This window comes from Carex rostrata, chromosome 24 (assembly GCF_964058835.1).
Source record: "Carex rostrata chromosome 24, lpCarRost1.2, whole genome shotgun sequence".
Lineage (NCBI taxonomy): Eukaryota > Viridiplantae > Streptophyta > Magnoliopsida > Poales > Cyperaceae > Carex > Carex rostrata.
In genome coordinates, this window is record NC_135941.1 from 7,932,805 (window position 1) to 7,949,789 (window position 16,985).

The 16,985-nt window shown below is 33.0% G+C and overlaps 1 protein-coding gene across 1 annotated transcript; it reads right to left on the bottom strand.

Moving 5' to 3' along the window:
- Positions 1-15,420: 15,420 nt before the first annotated feature.
- On the bottom strand, positions 15,421-16,985 carry LOC144575459 (uncharacterized). Its single transcript, XM_078325609.1, has 3 exons — positions 16,913-16,985; positions 16,757-16,836; positions 15,421-15,569 (listed from the first exon to the last, which is right to left on the bottom strand). Exons 1-3 carry the CDS (start codon positions 16,983-16,985, stop codon positions 15,474-15,476), a joined length of 249 nt encoding a protein of 82 aa, XP_078181735.1. The 3' UTR covers positions 15,421-15,473.

Consider the following 16,985-nt stretch of genomic DNA (forward strand, 5'->3'; position numbering starts at 1 on the left):
GTATCTCAAACAAAATTTTCGAGCGCGTCCTCCAAGTAATTTAGCAGGAAAAACTTTCAATGTTGTATAACTTTCATTTCCAACACTAATATTCAAACATTTAAAACTATGTTTATAACATTTTAAAATGTTACTCGCAAGCATTTAAACATCCATATGAAAACATTTAAATTATAAATTTAGATAGTTTTAACTCCTAATTCATTTTGTATTTAAGCCAAAAGAGAAAAGATTCATTTCACCCACTTTTTTTTCTTCTTATGATCATTCTCGTCCATTTTTCCGACAAGCCATGATGAATTTTGGGAATCTAAAAATACGATTATTTTACTCGATTTTCTCTTTCAAATGAGATCCATGAAAAATAACATTCGAGTTATATTTGTGTTATTTTTTTTACCACTTTAAATCTATGTGACTTTCATTTTTTTATTTTGTTCAAAATAATTTAAACCTCTGTTTACAAATCTTTCATATAAACCCCATATACAAGCGTATAAACCTCATTAATAACACTTCAAATCTCTAGAATAAAGCGTACCTCATGTACAAAGAATTTAAACATCAACAATAACACTTCAAAGCATATAAACCTCATGTACAAAGCGTTGAAAATTTTAATAGTTGTAAACTGGTATTTAAAAACTTGAAATTAATTTAAGTGCTCATGAGTTTTACTTTAAAAAAACAAATGACTTTAAAAAAACAAATGACTTCAAAATTACTCAAAAATATTTCTTCATGAATCTTATAGACGAAGTCAGAAACCCTAGGAACACATTTTTATTATTGTTAAAACTAAATTAAAACTTCTTATTGTTTTTTAATTACTGTTTAGGAAACATAAATACCAAAACCAACCTTTGCAGACTTTTAGAGTTTATTTAATTTAAGTAGAGTTCAGTGAAATTCGAACTGTCTCTGTGGGTTCGATACCTGACTATACCAAACTTCTGTTATATGTTTGCAACTGAACCAAGTAAAGTTAGGTTTAAAAGCCTATACGTTTTCCAACGAACACTCTTCTTTCTTTCTTTATTTTTTTACTTTTCCTTAGTCTACTGGAAGAGCAATACAGGTAGAGGAGGGTGGATACATGGAGCGTCTTCCCTCGACTGACACAAGACCACCCTGTATGCGTGAGTCAGATTCTGTTGAGGTAGCAAAGATCAAATTTTTAAACAAAGCCTAGATATCACTCCTTGTTATATCTGCTTACTCTATTGTTTGCCAATTATTCAAGAGGCTAAAGCGCTTGTAAATTGCTTTTTTACATATAGTGTTTCAAGTTGGCGATTTTTTGTGGAGCAGATAATAATGGTGAGGCTACAGCACCAGAATCAAACTCCAACAACAGAAGTTAGTTAGGCACTGTTAGTTAGTTTGTTATACTGTAAAGGAGTTTGTTAATGCTTTAATTAGATGTTAAGATAGACAAACTGTTGGATTAAATGGTACGACCGTTATGGGAAATCCGAATCCAAAATATGAACTGTTATGAAGAGGTGCTGACCCGTTATGAAGAGGTGCATTGGTTTTTATATAAACCATCATTTTGTCTCTGCAAAATGAATATAGTAACTGCCACGAAAGAGAGAAAAGATAGAGAGCACCAAGAAACACTTTGTTAACACTTGAAGGGTTTAGGTCGTGAAAAACGCAAGGCTTCCGGCTTTGGCTTGTGATTTCTTGCAGAACCAGTGATACTGCTACGCTCATAAAATCTACTACCGCTTCTGCACGAAGATTAACGGAGTAATTTGTAAGTTTTATTCGTTAATTAACATTGGTACCAGAGCCCAAGTTATAGCATGTATTCTGGTTTTAATACACACGATTATGATGATCGTAAAATATGTGTTTACATTACAACAATTTTGGAAAACTAATTTCACGTATTCAGGTATTTTTTGCATAATACGGATTTTTTCCGAAAATTAATTTCATGTTTCAGACTTGTCTAATTTTGAAATTTAAAATTTGGATGCAAATCATTTTTCTGTATAGATATTTTCAGATTTGATTTACAATTTTTTTTTAAAATTTGATAAATCTAAATACGAATTTTATTTTATAAAACGTATTTAATTATGTTCACTGTTTTGGAGATGCATTGGAAAACAGTGATCACTTACAAATGAATTACTACCGTCAGTCGAATTTTATTTTTTCCAGATTGGATGGTTGGTAATTGGCGTGGATCATTTTTATACTTCTAGATTGTACGAAATCCATTCTTTTCAAAGAGCGGTAATGGATGAGTCCATTACAGTGAGAAATGGAGAGATCAAATGCCGCACCGGTTCATGCTAAATGAACTTGGTCCATTATGTGATGATGGACCGCAGAATTTTCTTTTTTGTAGCCACTGGGACTTGAACCCGGATTATGTGAAATAGGAGACAAATGCCTTACCACTATACTACGGCGACTTTGATGTTATTATCTTGATTCTATATATATTAACTATCACTTATATGACTATTTTCTGGAAATTATACTATTTTGTACAATTAGTTCTATATATTAACTATTTTCTGACAATTAGTTAAGATATACAAAATAACGGATAGTTAATAATCCATTTCTTATATATTTTTTTTATGAAATTTGTACAATTAGTTTTATAAAAAATTTATGTATCAATTTTTTTAATATAAATTTTTCATTAAAAATTATGCATTATTTGTATAATTTTTAGTTGGAGTTTTGCATAGTGAAATAATTACTGATAATAAAATTTATAGAATTAAAAGATGACTGTGAAACTTAGTGATCTTTCGATTTTAATCTATAGGTACTATTATTATTAAATTATTTCACAGTTTTTGCAAAACTAGAAGTGTTATGCTAGGTATTAAATAATTTGTATTAAGCCATCAGAATTGTGATATGTCCTAACTTAGTTTAATTATAATTTCTTAGTGAAATGACATCTGCATCTAGGAATATTGTGGCATAACTTAATAAGGGTGAAAAACTGAATGGCGAGAATTATGAAATATGGGCCATGAAAATTCAGTATGTCATGGAAGAACAAGAGGTTCTTACGGCCCTGGATATTATTCTAACTGCACCAGAAAAAGGTACAACTGAAAAGTACATTAGTGATAGTGTTGTATTTGAGTACTGATAAAGAAGAACTTTGTTGCTCGCATTACATTGCTGAGCAGTATGAAAAATGATGTGATGCGTGAATTTAGGCAATATGAGCTTGCCAAAGAGATGTGGATTGCTTTGAAGCAGAAGTTCGGTGGAACTTCTGTTACCAAATTGCGACAACTCACCATCAAGTTTGACACTTACAAGAAGTGTCCTAATCATAACATATGGTAACATCTCAGGGAGATGTCAAATATGATTAGTGAGTTGAAGGACGCTGGCCATGTTTTGACTGATGAACAACAACTTCAAGCAGTGATTCGTTCACTTCCTCATATATGGAAACACATGAAGGTGAATCTGACCCACAACAAGAATATTATAACTCTCAACGATGCTTCTAGGCATCTGAAACTTGCGGAAGATCGTATTGAGGCATCAAAGCCTCAGAAAACTGAAAGCAAGAATATTATAACTCTCAACGATGCTTCTAGGCATCTGGAACTTGCGGAAGATCGTATTGAGGCATCAAAGCCTCAGAAAACTGAAAATGCTATGCATTTGGCCGGTTCAAGCTCTCATGGAGGATAAGGCCAGAAGCATAAGTCAAATTATGGTCGAAAGGACAAACAAGAGAAAAAGCATAAGGAGCAGGATTGTGAAAAAGGAAAGGCTTCTCAGAACAGTTCCAAGAAGCATAATAAAGCCAAGATCAAGTGTTTCAATTGTGACAAGAAGGGTCACTATGCTCGTGAATGCAAAAAGCCCTGCAAAGTACTAATTATAGAAAAACTTTCACATTTTTCATATGTTTCAAGTTCTATTTTTATAGTTGATTCTCATCCTTTGTGGACTGTAGACTCAGGAGCAACAGACCATGTACCCAAAGACCGTGACTTGTTTGTGGATTTTCGTCGAATTCCACAAGGTTCAAAATGGCTTTATGTAGGAAACAACTCTCGTGTACCAATCAAGGGTATAAGCACATGCAAGTTGGATATGCGTGATAGTCGAACCCTCATCTTACATGATGTTCTTTTTGCACCTGACATTCGACGAAATCTTGTATCTGTAGTTGTTCTTCTTAGATTTAGATTTACTTTGAATATGTGTAGTACTAGTATTAAGTTGTATCTGGATGATGTGTGTTATGGTTATGGATATGTATTGAATGGTTTTATTATTCTGGTTGTTATTAATATAATGACTTATTCTAATACATATTTTTCTTTAATTACATCATATGCTGATGACAATGTTGATGTGAATGTGTGGTATATGAGATTAGGCCATGATATCTCGTAAACTTATCTATATTTCGACCCATATTTTGTACCAAAACCTATGTTTAAAACTATTAAATTGGTCGTATTTCATTGAATATCTATAGAATGTGGTACTGTTGCAAGTTTGTTCTTATTTTGCAGGAATCAGGTGAAATCGATGAAGAATATGGAATTGAGAAGTCTCTACACAATCCGTGTACCATCTCATGCGGACCGTGTCCACCTTGACTCAACTGATGACACGACCACTGACTCGACCCCTTACTCGACCACAGAAGAAACACAGGCACACGGTCTGTGTAGCATTTCACACATGCCATGTCAAGCATTTCTAGAAACAGAACTGTTTTTTGGAAATAAAGGCTGAAGGAAGGAATGTCAGATTGGAGGCTATATATGCGAGATTCTGAGCCAGAGAAGGCATTTCTGGATATTCTAAGGCAGAGAGCAAGTTTCTAGGGTTTGGAGATCGGTGACTATTGCTTGGAGGCGAAGTTGAGAAAAAAAAAGATGCGAGTTTCGTTGTGGATCTTCTTCTTCCTTCGGTTTTATCATGATTTCTTCTTCCTTTATTTGTTTTATTTATTTTAGAACTATGTTTGAGTAGATTCTTTGAGTGAGTCTATGGTACTATGCATATCACGGGTTATTACCGTGCTACGGCTCTATATTAGAGTTTTCAAATCCTAACGGTCGATCCGAACCGTTCATCTTGTTCTCCATATTAATATGTGTTTGAAGACCAAATTTTACATTTTTTTGAAAAATTTTTACTATTTTTTTAGATATTTAGAAAATCACTTGATTTGAAAATTCTGGGCCATCCAAAAACAGTGATTTTCAATAAATCTAAAAAAATAGTAAAAAAATTTCAAAAAATGTAAAATTTGGTCTCCAAACACATATTAATATGGAGAACAAGATGAACGGTTCAGATCGACTGTTAGGATTTGAAAACTCGAATATAGAGTCGTAGCACAGTAACAAATCATAATATGCATAGTACCATAGACTCACTCAGATTCTTTAGTTTCTAGGGTTGTGATGTAATCGAATGTTTTGTTTTGCATGTTACACTAGTGTAAAAACTGGAATCAGGATCGGCCTATTTGGATCGGTTATATGAGCCAACTGATCCTAAAAGGTATTTGAATCGGTTTTCTTAAAAAAACCGATCTTAAAAACTATTCAGATCGGGTTTTATTGTTAACCGATCCTGATTTATGAACTATCAGGATCGGTTTTTTGTTAGAACCGATCCTGATACTATCAGGATCGGTTTTTTGTTAGAACCGATCCTGATACTATCAGGATCAGTTATTCTAAATAACCGATCTTAATAATTCAACTATCAGGGTCGGTTGTTTATAAAACCCGATCCTGATAGTATCAGGATCGGTTCTAACAAAAAACCGATCCTGATAATTGAAATATCTCAAATAAATATTATATATTATTTTTATCTCAAATAAATCTTATTAATTGAAATATATCAGAAAATAGCATCTGGATCGGGTTTATACATAATAACCGATCCAGATAACTTAAATACATCTAACAAATTAAAATATATCAGAAAATAGCATCTGGATCGGTTCTGTACATAATAACCGATCCTGATAGTATCTGGATCGGTTTTATTGCTAAAAACCGATCCTGATACTTTTTTTTTCAACTTTGAAAAAAATAGTATTAGGATCGGTTATTTATAAAGAACCGATCCTAATATTATCAGGATCGGTTAAAAAACCGATCCTGATACTTTTTTTTTCAAAGTTGGTTCTGCAAAAAAAAAATAGTATCAAGATCGGTTTTTTATAAAAAACTGATCCTGATACTATTTTTTTCAAAGTTGGTTCTACCAAAAAAAAATTAGTATCAGGATCGGTTTTTTATAAACAACCGATCCTAATACTATTTACTCCCTATATAACCTGCTTAGGGTTCTTCTTATTTTCATTTCGCGCCTCTCATTTTCAACTTAGCGTCTCTCTCTCTGTGTCTCCGTATCTCCCTCTCAAATCCTCAGTACTCTTTGTGTCTCTTTCTCTGTCTCCGTCTCTCCCTCTCCTCCGTGTCTCTCTCTCTCTTTCTCTCCGTCTCTTCCTCTCAAAGCCGAGCCTCTCGCACCTCTGGCTCAATTGTGTCAGTTTTTAATTTTTTTTATTGTTTCAAAAATTAATTAATGGTGTTTGTATATTGTTTTACAGTCTTGAGGACATCTCACTCAAGTTACTTAATCATCCGGCCGATCAACTATCACGGTATTAGCTTTATCTAATTTTCTCATTATTATACTTTAAAAACACATTTTTTTTGTATTTTTTATTGTAAAATGTTTTTCCATCTAATTGTTACCTTTGTTTTTATTTTTAGGATCTTTTTTAATCTCAAGTGATGTGATTGCAAAAGAGGTAATTATTGATTTTTTTATTGTTGTGCTTTACATTAATTGCATAAATATGTGTTAATTGAAGAAATAGCTCAATTAGTCACTTGTATGTTTGTTAATTAATTTTTTTTGGATTTAAATTTCTTGTTATAATATGTAATGCTTCATAAAACTTTGTATGGACATGAATTTTTTGTAATAATTTAAGATGTGTATGATATTTAATTTAGGATATGTATATGATATTTGATTATTGCTTCATACTGTGCAAAAAAAAAAATTTAGGATGCTGGCCAGCAAAATATATATGGAAGCTGGTCAAATAAATAAAAATATTTTTTTTGCTTCAATAAAACATCAGGATCGGTTATTTTAAACAACCGATCCAGTCTATTAGGATCGGTTTTTTTTAATAACCGATCCTAAAAGTTTTTTTTTCAGATCCTAATTCCAAAAAAAAAAATATCAGGATCGGTTTTTTATAAAAAACCAATCCTGATACTATTAGGATCGGTTTTTTATAAACAACCGATCCTAATACTATTTATTTTCAAAGTTGGTTATGCAAAAAAAAAAATAGTATCAGGATCGGTTTTTCCTAATACTATTAGGATCGGTTTTTTATAAACAACCGATCCTAATACTATTTATTTTCAAAGTTGGTAAAAAAAATAGTATCAGTTAACCTAAGGAACCGATCCTAATAGGTATTAATTTGGATCAGTTATTTTAAAGAACCGATCCAGAATATAACTATTAGGATCGGTTCGTTAAGAAAAACCGATCCAGATAATTGCTATTAAGATCGGTTATAATAAACAACTGATCCTAATAGTTGCTATTTGGATCGGTTCTTTAAAAAATAAAAAACCGATCCTGATAGTATCAGTATCGCCTTCATCAGGATCGGTTGTATTTCGATACTGATATGCGTATATAACCGATCCTGATTCCATATTTTCCACTAGTGTTAGTTATTGGATTTTTGTGTTGAAATTTGTGTTTGCTTGATTGTGTTTGATTTCAATTGCTTAGATTAAATTATTTGATTTTTATTAGTTTACCACTAGATGCATGACCACATCTAGAAGGTACTTTGGCCCTTATAATCTCTCAACCAAACTATGTACATGAGGTAGGATTAGTGATCCGAAAGGTGAAACCAAGTAGTAGCCGAAAGGTGAACATTTTCTCATATCGACGGATAGAGGTTACCTTTAGTATTCCAAACAAGCAATTAGGTAATTCGGACCAATATACGACAATTGAGGTCTAGAACCCGACGAGGGCAGATATTGCAATTCCATACCAAGTTAATGAACCAACAAATGACAGTTGAGGTTTAGGTACATTAGGTCTGGTCAGTAGAACCCTACACAAAGGAACAACACAAAGAAACAGTAACTATTGCATTCACTCGGTGGCTACACGGACCGTGCACGACAGTACCCGGCCCATGTCCACTGGACATGTCCCGTGTAGGACACTACATGGACCGAGTACCTCGAGGCAGAACTGAGATAAAGTCATAACCCTGAAAATGCCTTTTTATTATTGATAAAAACCAAATTGATTTACTTTCTTGCACTTAATTATTGTTATTGAATTATTAGGATTATAAATACCTAAAACCAACTTTGCAGAACTTCTAGCACTGAATTGATCTAAGTAGAGTCCAGTCTTGTTTCAACCGTCCTGTAGATCGATACCTGAATATACTGCTCGATAGGATTGTCCACTTGCAATCCGAATCAAAAGGTGTAACCAAGGTTTAAAAGGTATAGCTTGCTATACTAAAACTTTGTGCATACGCTTTTATGTGAACAGACCATATTGGACAGCAAAGGATGGATAGATTAACCAAGGAAGGCATGTTAGGCCATCTTGAAAGGGTTGGTCTACCAACATGTGAAAATTATTTAAAAGGAAAAATGGCAAGAAAACCATTCGAAACGGGAACCAGATCTAAATTTCTGTTGCAATTAATTCATTCAGACATTTGTGGACCAATGAATATGAGGGCACGACATGGAGGTAGATACTTTATCACCTTCATTGACGATTATACGCGATACAGTCACGTCTATTTGATCTCTCATAAATCTGAAGCTCTTGCATGTTTCAAGAGATTTATAACCTTGGTTGAAAATCAATTAGACAGAAAGGTTAAGGCCTTAAGAACGGATCGCGGTCGCGAATATTTGTCTGATGAGTTCAAACAAATGTACGAAGAAAAAGGCATACTTACGAAACTAACCATACCAGCAACTCCACAGCAAAATGGATTGACTGAAAGGAGAAATCGGACTCTTTTGAAAATGGTTAGGTCAATGATGGCTCAAGCAAATCTGCCAATCAATTTTTGGGGTGATGCATTATTGACTACTGCCTATATTATTAATCGTGTATCCTCTAAATATGTTTCTTCAACTCCTTACGAACTTTGAAATAATATAAAACCAGATCTTAATAGTCTGAGACCTTGGGGATGCGCTGTTTTTGTTCATGATTCGTCTCATCAACATGGTAAATTGGATCCACGAGGTAAAAATAGTATATTTATACGATACTTCGAACATTCCAAAGGTTATGTGTTCATTGGTGAACAATCGAGTGGGAGTGTAACATAATTTGAGTCACGAGATGTCATTTTCTTAGAAAATGAATTTTCAAGAAAGGGTAAGATAGGTCAGAAATTTTCTCTATATGAAGTAGAGGAACAAGATGATTTTATTGTTGCAAATCGTTTGGTGCATATTCCTAAACCTCCAACAGTATCTCATCTAAGTGGGAGCAAGTCAATAGATGATGCTGAGCCAAGTTCAGCACAATCACAAATTAGGCATAGCAATCGTGCTAGAGTTCCTAAACGTTATTTTTCAATCGAAAATGAATCTTACATGATTGTCATGCAAGATGAAGAAGAACCAAGAAATATTCGAGAAGCTCTCATTTGTCCTGCTAAAGAGAAATGGATGAAAGCAATGAAAGAAGAAATGGAGTCAATGAGATCAAATAATATTTGGGAATTAGTTGATCTCTCTGAATGATGCAAGGCAATTGGGAACAAATGGGTTCTCAAGATTAAGCGTCTAGCTGATGGCTCGATTGAAAGGTATAAGGCACGTCTTGTTGTTAAGGGGTATATACAACAAGAAGGGATAGACTATGAAGAGACTTTCTCTCCTGTTGTAAGATTTACTTCTATACGATTTATACTAGCTATCATTGTCGGTTTAGATTTTGAATTGCATCAGATGGATGTTAAAACTGCATTTCTAAATGGCAATATGGAAGAAGAGATATATATGGAACAACCTGTCAGTTTTGTTGTCGAATGTCAAGAGCACAAAGTGTGCAAATTGTTGAGATCTATTTATGGTCTCAAACAATCTTCCAGACAATGGTACATTTGGTTTCATCAAGCAATCATATCATTTGATTTCAAAATAATTGATGAAGACCACTGTGTGTATATCAAGAGATCCAAAGAAAAATGTGTGATTCTATCGCTTTATGTGGATGACATACTGTTGGCTAGTAACAATAAAGAGTATGTGCAAATCATTAAAGAATGGTTATCCTCCAATTTTGATATGAAAGATATGGGTGAAGCAACATATATTCTTGGAGTGAAAATTGAAAGATATCGTTCCAAGAAAATATTAGCTCTATCGCAAGAGCATTACATCATGAAAGTACTTGAAAAGTTTAATATGCAAGACTGTAAACCCATTGATACTCCTATAGCAAAAGACAAAGGTCTTAGTTTAAGAATGTGTCCAAAGACTCTAGATGAAAAGGCACAAATGGAAAGTTCCTTACTCAAGTGCTGTTGGCAGCCTCATGTATGCTATGATGTGTACTATGCTGGATATCAGTTTCACCGTTGGGATGATGAGTAGATATCAAGCCAATCCAGGACAATCCCATTGGAAAACAGTAAAAAGAATACTTAGGTATCTGAAAGGTACTGCAAATTATTCATTGTGTTTCCAAAGAGAAAAATTTGCAACTCATGGGTTACGCAGATACTGATTAGGGAGGAGATTTAGATGAAAGAAAATTTACCTCAGGCTATGTTTTCTTACTTAGTAATGGAGCTATCTCTTGGAGTAGTAAGAAACAGAGTTGCATATCCTTATCCACAATGGAAGCTAAATTTGTAGCATTTTCAGCAGCAGTACAAGATGCAGTTTGGCTTAAAAGATTTTTGAATCACTTGGGTTTCGGTGAGAATGAAACTAACTCAGTGTTGGTACACAGCGATAGCCAAAAAGAAATTGCTTATACAAAAGATCCCAAATATCACTCAAAGACCAAACACATTGATACTAAGTATAACTTCGTTAGAGACATGGTGGCGAAAAAGCAAGTTTGTATGCAGTACATATCTACACACAAAATGTGGCAGATCCTTTTACAAAGGCAATACCTAGAGATATGTTTATTGGCCATGTGAAATCTCTAGGGTTACGTAGATTGTAATTATATATTTTATTGAACAATATATTATCTATATTTGTATTTGTGGGATAAATGCAATAAATGTTATTTTCTTATTGTGATAATTGTTACAAATTATTTAATACCAATATATTTAGCATAACACATAAGATATAAAATGAAAGGTATGTCAGACAGTTGATTGGCCTTCTCACACAGGCAATCGCTTCTATGTCTTAGTAGAACATAGAAATGAGATTGATTTTAAGCTCGATATGATACAAAATGTGAGAGCAAATGCTTAAAATATATATATCGCCTTGATAGAGAATTAAGATGAGGTCATATGAATATACTATTATAACCGAAGGTGAAATACCCACTATTCACCTTGACTGTCTTATGCCAAGTGGGAGTCATGTTATTGGATTTATATGATAAGGAGAGTTGTGGACTCAAGTTAGATATTGTGTATATCTGAACTATCATTTGTACGGTATTGGATTTTAGTTTAGATATACGAGCATAAGAAATGGAGAGTAATACCATAACATATGTTTCATACCATATGTGCAATTGACCAACAGGGTAACAGAAGATATGATTTATTCTTCTTTATTGTGTGAGACTCGCGAGATCAAAAGAATCTCATATACTCTTCAATTTTTTACTAAATACTTGAACTTTCTTTTCAATTAGTTATTTTGAAATCCTGCCAATGATCATGAATGATGCGATATAATGGAACATATATGAATAGCAATTGATTTGGAATGAAGACATTCTAGATAAAAGAAAAAGATCATCTGAGTGTTACATTAGGTTATATTCACTGGTGCACCAATTATATTTATGTAACATAATTGTGAATATATAAGTATGGTTGTATCAATAAATAAAAGAGATCCTGTAATACTTAAAAAAATGTGACTTGATGATCTGGGGTAATACATATTTACTCTACTTAGATGTTGTTATACATACCTAACAATTGGATAACAATATATGCTCTCAAATTAAAATATGCTGGCCACGGCTTATTTCCTTGTATGAATTTTAACAGAGATAAGATATTACGTTCTCTTAGTTTATTAAATGGTACGCCGGTTATGGGAAACCCGAATCTAAAATTCGAACTGTTATGAAGAGGTGCCGACCCGTTATGAAGAGGTGGATTGGTTTTTATATAAACCATCATTCTCTCTCTGTAAAACGAATATAGTAACTCCCAAGAAAGAGAGAAAAGATAGAGAGCACCAAGAAACACTTTGTTAACGTTTGAAGGTTTTAGGTCGTGAAAAACGCAAGGCTTTCGGCTTCGGCTTGTGATTTCTTGTAGAACCAGTGATACTGCTACTCTTATAAGATCTGCTTTCACTTCTGCACGAAGATTAACGGAGTAATTTGTAAGTTTTATCCGTTAATTAACACAAACATTATCTATAAATACAAGAATTGTACATGTAAACTCAATCAAGATTAATGAAAATCAAATTCAATACATGAGTAGAACTAGGGTGTTCTTAAGTTCACCAAGCTCCTTGGTGAACTCAAGTCTAAAATTCATCTAATCGGCTTCAAATGAAGAATCCGAACCATTGAAACTCACCTACCTTATGAGTGATGCGTCTACATATGAAAATTTTAAACATTTGAATTAATTTAGTATAAAGTCAAGTGGTCAAAATTAAAATGTTAATAAATTAATTTTAATACATTCATTTGTTTGAATTTTTTTTTACCATTTGACTCTATATAAAATTAATTTTAAAATATTTTTTTTTACATGTAGACATATCACTCGTAAGATAAGCGGATTTCAACGGTTCAAATTTGTCGTTTAAAACCAATTCAATGAGTTTTAGACTTGAATTTACTAAGAGACTTGGTGAACTTAAGAACACCCTAGTTTTACTCTTCAATACAATCTTCTTATTTCTCTGGCTCTAGTTTTAAGTTTTACATTACAAACGAAGTTGAAGCATTAGGCATCTAATTTAGGTACAGTAACTGATGAGGTTCCCACGCTAATCAGCGACGTCTGGATTTAAAAATTTGAAAGCCATGAATAAAGCAAACAATAACTAATGAAATTAGCACATATAATCAGCTATGTCAGAATAAAACACAGCGATTCAACGCAAAAAAGACAAGTATGCTCCATATTCTCATATTAAGATAATATATATTGTTATAAATACGTTATATGTACAAATTAAATACAATATCATTTCTAACAAGTCTGTCTTTCTGTATTTCTCTCAGTTTGTCTTTCTTCCAAATTTCTAATAAACTGATATCTAAACATTATAATTATCTAGAATACCACTGTACCAGCAAGATTGTACCAAAAATTATTCCTATTCAGCTACTGAGATTACATGGTCGGTGCGGGATCTGCTGTTTCTTTTGCACCTGTGCTTGTCTCTGTACCAACCTTTGAAGATCCATATACACCTGAATAATTTAGTGTTAAAATAAAAATCAATTCTTCAAGTCCGAACAAAAAAAAAAGCACCAGTTATTAATTTTTCCTCGATGTTTATATATGCGTCTTCAGAAAAAAATGTTCCTGAATCAATCCAGGAATGTATCAACAAATTCTCATGTCCGTAATAAATGTTGAAACATTCAATACCAGGCTGAAAAGTTTTATTAATATATCCTGATGTTAAAGCCTCCATAGTGCTCCTAAACAGCTAGCCAAATTAAACAATTATATAATATAGACCTAGAAGGAACCAAGTTATCCTACACAGAAGTAATGATAAATTTGGGTTAATATTCATACTGATTTGCTTTGCTTCTTTTGCTTGACATAGTCACCGGCCCGCCTGGCAGTGTTCTTGAGGCAGATCCAGTGCTTCTCAGCTGAGGTACTCTTAAACTGCTCCAGGTGGTCCCGCATGTCAGCCACCAATCCTGCACCTTCCTTTTTCTTGTAGCATGGTGAGCTCGATCTCTTCTCCTCTTCCTTTTGCTCCATCTCCGACACACTCAATTGATTGTGTTCTATCTCTATTTAAATGATAAACAATGTTGTATAAAATCAATCATTCAACCATTAAATTAAATCATAATACTATTAAGATAAATTATAAAGATAATACAAACGATAATAGCAATGAAAATCATTGCCATTTAATTATAAAATAATTGTTTCTAATTATATTTGGACCCTCTTAAAATTTGAAGATGCAAAAATTTGGGATGCAATCCATTGACTTAATTGGTCAATAGATTTCCTTAAAAATGGAAGAAAATAAAATGATTGTCCATAGCCATTTTTCTAAGTTTGAACAATAAGTTTGGGATAGAATTTCTCTAATTTCTACATTGTCAATTATCATAATGTGTAGCTTACCAGCCGCAATCCAACCGTGTTTCCATGAAAGCGCCAATAATGAAGTCAAAAACTAAGCACTAGATATATATTTTAAAGCGACTCTTTGTAGAAAATATTTTTTTTTATACAATGAGTTTGGTTTTGCAAGTTACACATGAGAGGGACATTGCATTTGACTAGTATGAATATATTAAGTTCTCAAGGCTTAACTATTATCTGAACCACTAAATTGGTCATATTCAAGCTATCAAATGGCCCAATTGCTACAACTAGTTGCTCATACTAAATAGTCGACTCGTGCTGTCTATTATGTTCTTGCTTGTAATTCAAATTGGAGAAATCAGAGATCGAAAGTTCTAGTCCACGATTATTAAGCCGACATGGATTCTCCCAATGTTGTAAATAACGGTATGTGATTGATTAATCGAAATTATGTGAACAATTTAAAGTTTTTATTAAATATATAGAGGAGGGATCCAATTACACCTTTTTTGGTGATACCGAATTACAATCTCGATTTTTAAAGTTTTCAAATTTCAAATAGTCGATTCAAACCCTTCAAAATAATGAATATATTAAAATGTGCTTGCAGATTAAATTTTATATTTTTTGGAATGTTTTTACTATTTATTAAGTATTTAACAAAATCGCTATATTCAAACCATTGAAATTTTGTACCCATCGTAATAAATAGTAAAAAAATTTCAAAAAATGTAAAATTTGATCTGCCAGCACATTTTAACATATCCATCATATTAAACGGTTTGAATCAACTGTTTAGACTTTGAAAATATAGAGTGTAATTCGGTGTTGACTACTGAGCATGAAATAAACAAAGACAAGACAGAATAATATTTCTTTACTTCCATTTTATTTTTTGTTTCTTCTCTTCTTCATTTCATTACTTGGAAACAGTAGTCTGAAGAGGCAACACGCTCTCAACTTCCTTGCTTCCAACATTAGACCTCTCTGCAACAGCCTTTGACATTCCAAACATCTGTGATTCAAAAGGAATTCCTTTCATTACATTTTAACAATGCGCCACATTTCAAAAGAAGTATGTAATAGGAAAAAATATTCCAGGGTATTAGTTTGCTAGAAAGACATGGAAATTGGAAATGGAGAAACAAAAAGTAGAATTTTCTAAAACTGCATATCATAACAGATAATGTACACAAAATTCCCTACATTTTTCTTCAATATTTCTAAGTTTGCCCTCTAGAATCATATATATAGCACAGCAAAGAAAAACATGTTTCTAACGCCCCTCTAGAATTTTAAATGGCACTATTTGTAAGAGTAAACAAGAGTACACTTGATACTTCTTGCTTTGCTGTCTCATAGAAGAGGTAATAAGATGACTTTGGACAGTTTAAACAATGTACATAAATTGCCCATTTTGATTTACCGATGAAATTCTTAAATTCTGAAACTATGCCCGACTACCAAAAGAAAAAAAAAGTTTGGAGGTAAATAGGCAGACACCATATTATACTAGAATTTTATTTAGTTTCCAAATATAAACAAAGATGTGCTTGGTTAAAAATAATTCCTACAGAGAGGACACTGCCATTACTACATATGATTTGGCTGACATCATTTGGGATGTGAATATTTGTGATTTCTTTCCAATGAGGCATACATTTCCTTCTTTTTTCAAAAAATAAATTCCTGGAATGGACTTCCAAAAGTCCCCACAGAAGAGGGATTCGTATCCTCTCAGATACTGTAGAGGATTATCCTCACTTTACGGTTTGAGATTAAATCTCAGCCTGTTTAGGATTCGGACTAGCGCAGGGGATAGTATTATTGGGCTTTGATATTCATGCCAAGTTTAAAAGAACGATCCAGATCTACTAATTGTAAAAGATTCCCTCTAATGGAGAGGATGTGAATTCACAGAAGAGATGCTCTTAACTGACCAGGAAATCTGACAGGTCAGGTTGAATTAGGTCTAGGTGTAACCTGATGAAAACTAGCAACTAGTGTCAATTAATTAACAATTTAACATGTCATCATCAACATTAACATTACCCAACTTCATATGCCTACTGATCATTCAAATTTAGAAATAATACTTCCAAGTCCAGTAAAATTAAAATAATTCAGACCTAAAGCCAACTGATACGGTGATACCAGACCAAATGTATAAGACACCCGAGCAGTGTTAAATCAGTAATGTACCTTTTGAATGGTCTTTTTAAAACAGGTTTTGTGCTCATCCATGGAGACGTGAATGAACTCGTCTATGTGCTCCTTCACATCTTACATGATGCCATGGTAGGGTTTGGGTTTTGTGTTCCAGCTTGGGTTTTTGTAGCCTCTATTTATTTCACCTACATTCGTAAAATAGTAAAACAATAAGAAACAAAGCCGAAAAGGAACAAAATACACGGATAATCAGAGAGCACAT